Below are 10,406 nucleotides of genomic sequence, written 5' to 3' on the forward strand. Positions count from 1 at the left end.
AGTTTAGAATAGATTGGAGGGGTGCAAGAGTGTTAGAGGGGAGGCCACAGAGCAGGAGGTTACAGTAGTCGAGGCGGGAGATGATGAGGGCATGGACTAGGGTTTTTGCAGATTTAGGAATGTACGGATCCGTGAAATATTTTTGAGTTGGGGGCGGCAGGAAGTGGAAAGGGTTTGGATATGTGGTTTGAAGGAGAGATCAGTGTCAAGGATTACCCCAAGACAGCGGACTTGTGGGACTGGGGAGAGTGGGAAGCCGTTTACTGTAATGGACAGGTTCGTTGGGGAGGTAGTGTGAGATGGGGGAAAGATGATGAATTCTGTTTTGTCCATGTTAAGTTTTAGAAATCTAGTGGAGAAGAAGGATGAAATAGCAGACAGACATTGAGGGATTCTGGTTAGTAGGGAGGTGATATCTGGTCCAGAGATGTAGATCTGTGTGCCGTCAGCATAGAGATGATACTGAAAGCCGTGAGATTCTATGAGCTGTCCCAGGCCAAAGGTGTAAATGGAGAAGAGCAGGGGTCCTAGAACTGAACCTTGCGGGACTCCGACAGATAGGGGGCGAGGTGAGGAGGTGGTGTGTGAGTGGGAGACGCTGAATGTCCAGTCAGTTAGGTATGACAAGATCCAGGATAGGGCCAAGTCTGTGATGCCAAGGGATGAGAGGGTCTGCAGCAGCATGGAATGGTCCACTGTGTCTAAGGCAGAGGACAGGTCCAGGAGGAGGAGGATAGAGTACTGTCGCTTGCTCTTGGCGGTTAATAGGTCATTGGTGACCTTAGTTAGGGCAGTTTCAGTGGAGTCGTGTGACCGTAAGCCTGATTGAAAGCCGTCGAAGAAGGAGCAGGAAGATAGATGGGAGGACAGTTCAAGATGGACATGTTGTTCCAGTAGTTTTGAGGCAAAGGGGAGAAGTGATATAGGGCGATAGCTAGATACAGAGGATGGGTCAAGAGAGGGCTTTTTGAGGATAGGTGTGATTGAGGCATGTTTAAAGCTTGAGGGGAAAACGCCAGTTGTGATATGTTGAAGAGATGGGTTAGGGTTGGGATGAAGACTGTGAAGTTTGGGATGAAGTGGGATGGGAGTGGGTCAAGTGCACAGGTGGTGAGATGCGATCTTGAGAGTAGAGTAGAGAGTCCGTCTCCTGTAATGGTGGAGAAGTTGGTTTTGGAGGTGGAGGGCTGGGTAGTTGGGAGGAAGGGTTCTGGGGGTTGTTTACTGTCTCTGATGTTCTCAATCTTCTGCTTGAAAAATGAGGCAAAGTCTTCAGCTGAGATGAGTGGGGAGGGAGGAGGTGCTGGGGGGCGGAGGAGAGAATTGAAGGTGTTGAATAACTGTATGGGGTTGTGAGACAGGGAGAATATGAGAGATGAGAAGTAGGTTTGTTTTGCTGTGGCGAGCATGGTTTTGAAAGTAGTGAGGGACTGTTTGAATGTGATGAAGTGCTCGTTGGAGTGGGATCTTTTCCATCTGCGCTCAGCAGCTCTGGAAGCTCGCCTCAGTTCTTTGGTCAGGCTGGTGTGCCAGGGCTGTCTGTTGATTTTGCGAGCTTTGGTATGTGTGAGAGGGGCAAGAGATTCCAAAGCTGCAGCTATTGTGGTGTTATATAGAGCGGCAGCTGTTGTGAATTCTGTGGCTGAATTCACTCCTGTGGTCACAAGTGGTACTGCAGCTTCTGGGCTTCCTCCCTCAGGTGTTCTGGTGAGCTCGTTAATTGCTTCGTTACTTAACTCCGCCTGATGCTGCTATCCCTGCTCCTTGTCAATGTTCCAGTGTTGGATCTGAGCTTCTCCTGATTGTTCCTGTGACCTGCTGCTCTGTATAGCTAAGTGCTTTTTTGCTATTTGTTGCTTTTTTTCTGTCCAGCTTGTCTTTTGTTTTGCTGGTAGCTCTGAGAAGCAAAGGGTGTACCGCCGTGCCGTTAGTTCGGCACGGTGGGTCTTTTTTGCCCCCTTTGCGTGGTTTTTGCTTTAGGTGTTGTGAATTCTGTGGCTGAATTCACTCCTGTGGTCACAAGTGGTACTGCAGCTTCTGGGCTTCCTCCCTCAGGTGTTCTGGTGAGCTCGTTAATTGCTTCGTTACTTAACTCCGCCTGATGCTGCTATCCCTGCTCCTTGTCAATGTTCCAGTGTTGGATCTGAGCTTCTCCTGATTGTTCCTGTGACCTGCTGCTCTGTATAGCTAAGTGCTTTTTTGCTATTTGTTGCTTTTTTTCTGTCCAGCTTGTCTTTTGTTTTGCTGGTAGCTCTGAGAAGCAAAGGGTGTACCGCCGTGCCGTTAGTTCGGCACGGTGGGTCTTTTTTGCCCCCTTTGCGTGGTTTTTGCTTTAGGGTTTTTTGTAGACTGCAAAGTTCGCTTTACTATCCTCGCTCTGTCTAAGATTATCGGGCCCCACTTTGCTGAATCTATTTCATCCCTACGTTTTGTCTTTTCATCTTACTCACAGTCATTATATGTGGGGGGCTGCCTTTTCCTTTGGGGTATTTCTCTGGGGGCAAGTCAGGCCTATTTTTCTATCTTTAGGCTAGCTAGTTTCTTAGGCTGTGCCGAGTTGCATAGGTAGTTGCTAGGCGCAATCCACAGCCGCTTTTAGTTGTGTTTAGGATAGGATCAGGTGTGTGGTCTACAGAGTTTCCACGTCTCAGAGCTCGTTCTTTTGTTTTTGGGTATTTGTCAGATCACTGTGTGCGCTCTGATCGCTAGGCACACTGTGTCTCTGGATTGCCTTCATTACACCTTTCATTAGCAGACATAACAGGCAGCATCATCCGCATTGTGTAGAGAGCTTATGTCTGTGAGAGGGAGGAGGGATTCAGAGAGTGAGTGAAGATCAAGGTGTTTAAGATTTCTGCGAGGGTGTGAGAGTTTGTGGGGTGGGGGTTGTAGACAAGGAGTGGAGAGGGAAGAGAATGTGAGTAGGTTGTGGTCAGGAAGAGGTGAGTTCGAGAGGTTAGATAGGGAGCAGAGGCGGGTGAAGCTGAGGTCCAGTGTGTGACCATCTTTGTGGGTGGCTGTAGAAGACCATTGAGCAAGGCCAAAGGAGGAAGTGAGGGATAGAAGTTTAGTGGCAGCTGAGAGGGAAGTGTCAATGGGGATGTTGAAGTCGCCCATGATGATAGTGGGGATGTCAGCGGCGAGGAAATGGAGTAGCCAGGTGGTGAAGTGGTCAAAGAAGGTGGTGGCTGGCCCTGGGGGACGGTAGATGACAGCCAGTTGGAGGTTGGAGGGGGAGTAGATGCGCACAGAGTGCACCTCAAAGAAAGGGAGGGTAACAGAGGGTGGCAGTGTGTTAAATATTAAGTAATTAAATTCTCAATTCTGTACTGAGCACATTGCTTCTTGCCGACATTACAAAAGCTATTTCTGTGTAGCTCAGAGCATAAATTATCACCATATACAGGGAACACGTGATCTGTGTTGGACATATAAATAACGTCTCCAAGGAGGGTGTGGGGCTTTTTGTCACGTGGGGGTTGCCACCTCCTGCTTCACCATCATTCTCCATGGACATGAGACAAGACACGTGGAACAACAGCCGGTATCCATGATGACCTTCAAACTTCACACAGACAGACGACTATTACCTTTCAAACTTTGGGAAAGATGAGTATCAAGTGCTGATATCTACACATGGACAATCTGTTCATAACTATTTCATCTACTTTTATGTTTTGCTACAATGTGGTTTTCCTGTGGATAATTCAATAAACCACTATACTTTTCATCAGAATATTATGACATTTTTCTTTTAAGAGTAAGCACCTGGTGAATAGTCCTGATTAAGTATATGTGCGAAATAATCATTTTTAACATTAGCCAAACCAGCCAGTTTTGATTTTTTGTGCTATTTTTGCGTGAATTACAAAGGAGTACAAAGGAGGGCAACAAAATTAATAAAGGGGATGGGAGAACTACAATACCCAGATAGATTAGCGAAATTAGGATTATTTAGTCTAGAAAAAAGACGACTGAGGGGCGATCTAATAACCATGTATAAGTATATAAGGGGACAATACAAATATCTCGCTGAGGATCTGTTTATACCAAGGAAGGTATCGATATATAATCACTGCACTCGTACTCAGAAGCTTGCTTTGATGTAGGTGAAAAAGTTTATTGAAACAATTGTGGCAAAAAGGAAAATTGGTGTAGCGATAGGCATAAACGACGTTTCGGCCAGCTCGTGGCCTTGATCACGCTATTGCTGGAACAAGCAAATAATAGAAAAGACAATAAATAACTATATACAATGCAATCAATGACTATCTACAAGAAAATTAACATATATACAAATCTGGAAAACATGTCAAAACCACAAGTAGCCAATGCTTGTATATAGGGCGCATATAACATCAGGACGACAAATAGAGGCATAGGGAGGCAAAGAGATGCATCTAACGTGCGTGAGAGTAAGATAGTAGCATACCCTGGTGGGAGATTCCTAATGTATGGCTGTACTGCAGTGTTGCTGATGGTGCCAACCAAAATAAAGGGGCCTGGAGAGAATGGTGGAGAGCAAAAATGAAAAAAATGAAAAAAAGGAATATTATGGTACTGTCTTATAGTAAGGGGCACAAAGAAATATGCTACAACGTACTTCTAATTTGCCAATAATACCCGTCTGATGGACCCTTGGTTGCCGTATAGTGGGATACACATATGGAAATAGCTGTAGGGACATATGGTAATATGTTATCTGTTAAGTTCTTGATAGATAAATAGTGAGTAAGACAGATTCCAGTATACTTGCCAGTATATTGTTCTTACTACAGACAGTGTAGCAGGCCAGTTGTCGTAATACGAAACGTACGTGCAGATATGGCTAGAGAAATACATAGATATGGGAGTAAATTTGTCTGTACAGTACATATCAGGTGGGGTACCGCGGAGCCATGTTATACTTGCCTGTATGATCAACCTGTAATACACTGGATGTCCCCAATAAGTGGAAAGGGTACATAGAAGTAACTGTGGAAATAGATATCTAGGGTAAGTGGGTTATAGGGGCGGCTGGTGGTATGAGATTATGTAGTAGGTGTACTACCTGCCGGTGTGTATGCCCAGTCTCGGTCCAACAATACGGGTACCCAGTTTCAATGAGAATGGGAGCTGTGGTGATTACCAATTCAGCTGTAATATAGTAGGGGAGTTATTAGAATAGAGTACTCAGAGTCCCAAATTACTTAACTGTAGGATGCATGTAGAAGTCTCACATCAGCGGTCCGTGGTTGTGGAGAGGCCGGCGTTGGTAGCCAGGTGATGGGAGCAGACACAACCTGTGTCCTTGCTAAGGAATGGCTGCCATGTCTAGTAAGGCAGCGCTATATAGGGCTATTGCCGGTCAGGTGACCGGATGCGGGCCGGAGTGTCCGCATCTGCATGATGTGAAGGGGAAAGGGAGGGAGGTCCCGTGGAGCCGGCGCGTGTGTTGTCGGCGTCTTGTGCGGCAGAGACCGCAATATGGCACTCACGCATGGGCAGTGGGCTCAAGCAGGGACTCCAAGATGGCGCCCGCGCATGCGCAATGCATGCTGTGGGTTAAAGCAATGCTGGGACAGTAAGATGGCGCCCGTGCATGTGCAATGCCGATAGTAGGCTCGAGCGTCAGTGTCCAGACACCTGGAGCTGGCGACCACAGGGGAAAGGAAGCAGTCAGTGTGCTTCAAGGATTACTATAAGGCATTGATAATACAAGATGTACAAAGTTACAATAACACTGCAGATACATGATATAAATACAGATGTAAATATATATAAATGGTAGGAGTCCAAACTTGAAAAAAAGAAAATAAGAAAACAGGGAAAATAAAAGAAAATAAAGAAAAGAAATAAAAGAAATAAAGAAAAGAACAAAATAAAGGCTATGGGGATGACCAATGAATGAAGCTAAAGTTTGATTAACAAATGATAAAAAATGATAATAAAAAATTGGTAATAAAAAAATTATAATAAAAAAACGGGGATAATTTTAAAACTAGAATAGGGGTATAAAGTAAAGTAAACTAGTGAAAATAGGCTGGGCAAATAAATATTGGTAAAGGAATCGGGGGGTATGGATCTTACCGTCTAGATAGTGCGCACGGTGGAGGCTATAAGTGCAGTGGGTCAGTTCGCCTAGGAAAAAAAGGGTATACTCATGTTAGCCAATCAATTTCACGATTTAATCCCCTTGGGTGGAGGGTATCCAAGGTGTAGATCCAATATGTCTCCCTCTGTTTTAAAAGTTGGATGTGATTGCCTCCCCTTCTCGGGCGTGGTACTCTCTCGACTATTTGGAACCTAAGTTGGGCAATATTATGTCTCGCCTCCTTGAAGTGCGCTGGCAGGGGTAACCATAATTTCTCGCGTCGGATCGTAGATTTGTGGCTGGATATGCGATCCCTTATTGCCTGCGTGGTCTCCCCCACGTACAGTAATCCACAAGGGCACTTAATAATGTAGACTACAAAGCTTGTTGCACAGGTGTAAAACTCTCTAATGGGATATGATTTCCCGGTTCGTGGGTGGACTACTTCATTCCCTTTGATAATGTTCGAGCAACACATGCAACTCAAGCAGGGAAAGGTGCCCGTTCTTTTTTGGTCAGTGAGGGTCCTAGTGAGCGATGATTTTTGTGACCCTAAGTCGGCTCTTACCACCCTATCTCGTATATTTTTGGCTCGTCTAGTGCACATTAGTGGGGGATCTTTGAAGATAGGTATGTTGGGATAGGCCTTGTGGAGGAGGGGCCAATGTCCCCGGATGAGGTTATGTATTTTGTGCATAGTGGGGTGGTGATTATGTACAAACGGGAGCCTCGGGTTCTTTTGTATACTGACTGTCCCGTCGTTGAGATCACTAATAGCTCGAGAGGATTCTATCTCAAGGAGATTGGTAGGATAGTTGCGGGCTTCAAATTTTTGTGCCATCTCCTGTATTCTGGTCTCCCTGGTTGGGGGGTCGGAAACAATTCTAGTAACCCTTTTAAATTGTGATCTGGGAAGGCTGTTTTTGATAGATTTGGGATGACAGCTGTTGTATCCCCGTATCCCCGTGTGTGGTGAGTATCCCATGTCGGGGCCCCACCTTAGCAACTGTACGGTATATACTCTTTGGCGCCATCGCTCTCACTCTTTAAGTCCCCCTTGTTCATATCTGGCAGCTGTCAATTTGCCTCCAACACTTTTCCTTTCACTTTTTCCCCATTATGTAGATAGGGGCAAAATTGTTTGGTGAATTGGAAAGCGCAGGGTTAAAATTTCACCTCACAACATAGCCTATGACGCTCTCAGGGTCCAGACGTGTGACTGTGCAAAATTTTGTGGCTGTAGCTACGACGCCTCCAACATTTTTCCTTTCACTTTTTCCCCATTATGTAGATAGGGGCAAAATTGTTTGGTGAATTGGAAAGCGCGGGGTTAAAATTTCACCTCACAACATAGCCTATGACGCTCTCAGGGTCCAGACGTGTGACTGTGCAAAATTTTGTGGCTGTAGCTACGAAGCCTCCAACATTTTTCCTTTCACTTTTTTCCCCATTATGTAGATAGGGGCAAAATTGTTTGGTGAATTGGAACGCGAGGGGTTAAAATTTTGCCTCACAACATAGCCTATGACGCTCTCGGGGTCCAGACGTGTGACTGTGCAAAATTTTGTGGCTGTAGCTGCGACGGTGCAGATGCCAATCCCGGACATACATACATACACACACACACACATTCAGCTTTATATATTAGATTTATCATGTTTGTTGATCTAAGAAAAATATAAAAGATTTTTTTTTTTTATAAAAATCATTCTTCTAGCTCCACTCCTTTATCCTTTGTTTATTGTCCTAAGGATGTTTTGTTGATCTAAATCCTATTGAGCATCTTTGGAAGGAGCTGAAACATGCCGTATGGAAAAGGCAACCTTCAGACACAAGACAACTGGAGCAGTTTACTCTTGAGGAGCGGCCAAAATACCTGTCGAGAGGTGCAGAAGTCTCATTGACAGTTACAAGAATCGTTTGATTGCAGTGATTGCCTCAAAGGGTTGTGCAGCAAAATATTAAGTTAAGGATTCCATAATTTCTGTCCAGGCCTATTTCATGAGGTTTATTTTTTTTTTTTTATTCTGTGGAAGCATGGTTGAAAAGCAATGTCTGACTTTCATTTGTTCATTTTCATAGATTTTTTATTTATTATTAATTTTGTCAGATTCAAGTTATTTATGTGACCATTGTGGGTTTTTCTGTCATTAAACGAGGGGTACCAACAATTTAGACCACGTGTGCAGGAGGAATGAATATTTTGACTCCACAGCCACTTTCCGGAAATTAACACGCAGTGGATGTTGGAGAGTGAAAATTACACATTTGCCATTTTATCACCCAGCACATAATGCCCAGATTGTGCTCCAGGAGACACACCGCAAATTATCGTAAGTGGATTCTTCTCACTGCAAAACTCTGAAGTGAAAGCGGATTTTGCTGGATAGGTTTTATAGAAACTCTGCCACTTTTCAGCAGCCTTTGAGCCACTAATAGTGTGGGAACCTTTGTTTTTCCATTGATAGATGATGAACCTGAGTGGGGACTTGTTTTAGTGAGATGAGAATTGGTATTATTTTGGCCTACATAACATTGATTGGTTTCTTTTTATTTGATATTTGAGAGGAAGCATGAACAAACAGTTGAACACCAAACACTACTGGTTCATCCAACAAGGTTTTTTGTTAGACTGTGAACAGTCATTGTCTTTGTAAATAATTAAAGTTTTTTTCATAGCTTGCCATTTTTATGGACAGTTTAAGTAGAAATGTTCAAAAATATAAAACTCAAGGATATTTTATTTAAAAAAATGTTTTTTTTTTATCTTAGCAGATGACTGTACCAGGAGATCAGAGGGACAGCTGACATCTTCAATTTTTAAATCTGATAATCTTGAGATCCTTCATGATACAACTGAAGTGATTGCTGTTATTCCAGATATATCATCCTCCATTCACAGCAAAGATCTGTCATCTGATCCTATGAAACAGGTCCCATCTTCTGATTCATTACTGAGTAGTAATGAAAATCATAGTCACAAAAGAGGCATTATAAAACAAACTGCTCCTAAAGTAAAGAAGTCATATTCATGTTCAGAATGTGGGAAATGTTTTAAAAACAATTCACATTTTGTTGCACACCAAAGAACTCACACAGGGGAGAAGCCTTTTTCATGTTCAGAATGTGGGAAATGTTTTAACCTGAAATTGAATCTTGTTAAGCACCAAAGAATCCACACAGGAGAGAAGCCATATTCATGTTCAGAATGTGGGAAATGTTTTAACTGGAAATCAGATTTGGTTAATCACAATAGAACTCACACAGGGGAGAAGCCTTTTTCATGTTCAGAATGTGGCAAATGTTTTGTCCTGAAAGCGAATCTTGTTAGTCACCAAAGAATCCACACAGGAGAGAAGCCATATTCATGTTCAGAATGTGGGAAATGTTTTAACTGGAAATCAGATTTGGTTAATCACAATAGAACTCACACAGGGGAGAAGCCTTTTTCCTGTTCAGAATGTGGTAAATGTTTTACCTACAAAAGGCTTCTTGTTAGTCACCAGAGAACTCACACAGGGGAGAAGCCATATTCATGTTCAGAATGTGGGAAATGTTTTAACTGGAAATCAGATTTGGTTAATCACAATAAAACTCACACAGGGGAGAAGCCTTTTTCCTGTTCAGAATGTAGTAAATGTTTTACCTACAAAAGGCTTCTTGTTAGTCACCAGAGAACTCATACAGAGGAGAAGCCTTTTTCCTGTTCAGAATGTGGGAAATGTTTTAAATGGAAACCGCTACTTGTTAGACATCAGTGCAGTCACACAGAGGAGAAAACTTTTACATTTTCTTAATGTGGGAAATATTTTACTTGGAAATCAACTGTTAATAAACATAAGAGACGTCACATAGGGGAGAAGCCTTTTTTATGTTCATAATGTTGGAATAGTTTTAATAAAAATTGAATCTTCTTAAATGCGTTGTCTCTTGTCATTCCTCATGTTTGCTGACAAAAGGATACAACTAATCTTTATTAATTCCAAATGTAAAACTATACCCGTAATTTACCCCCCGGAAGTCAGTCAGTCAGACGTCCCTGCCATGTGCTGCTTACAAGCATAAAGCAGCTGCTGGCATCAGAGCAGGACGCTGCGAGGGAGCGCCGGGTAGATAATTGTAATATATACTTTTTTCATGTTTTCTGATGGGGCCATGCATACCAGGATGGGGGTGGGGACAATCATACCAGAATAGGGATGGGCTCTCCATACTAGGACGAGATGGAGGCCCTGCATACCAGAACGAGATGGGGGCCCTGCATACCAGGATAAGGATGGGGGCCATGCATAATATGACACAATGGGGGCACTGCATACCAGGACTGGGATGA

The 10,406-nt window shown here is 43.5% G+C and overlaps 1 protein-coding gene across 1 annotated transcript in view; it reads left to right on the forward strand.

Annotated features, from left to right (window-relative positions):
- The window catches only part of LOC138662952 (zinc finger protein 585A-like), a 187,238-nt gene extending 177,275 nt beyond the window's left edge, over nt 1-9,963 (forward strand). The window contains exon 9 of the mRNA XM_069748964.1: nt 9,113-9,963. Coding sequence (XP_069605065.1) covers nt 9,113-9,870 — 758 coding nt within the window. The 3' untranslated portion in view covers nt 9,871-9,963. The remainder of the gene's footprint in view (nt 1-9,112) is intronic.
- Nucleotides 9,964-10,406: the final 443 nt, after the last annotated feature.

The sequence above is a fragment of the Ranitomeya imitator genome, chromosome 2, assembly GCF_032444005.1.
Source record: "Ranitomeya imitator isolate aRanImi1 chromosome 2, aRanImi1.pri, whole genome shotgun sequence".
Classification (NCBI taxonomy): Eukaryota; Metazoa; Chordata; class Amphibia; order Anura; family Dendrobatidae; genus Ranitomeya; species Ranitomeya imitator.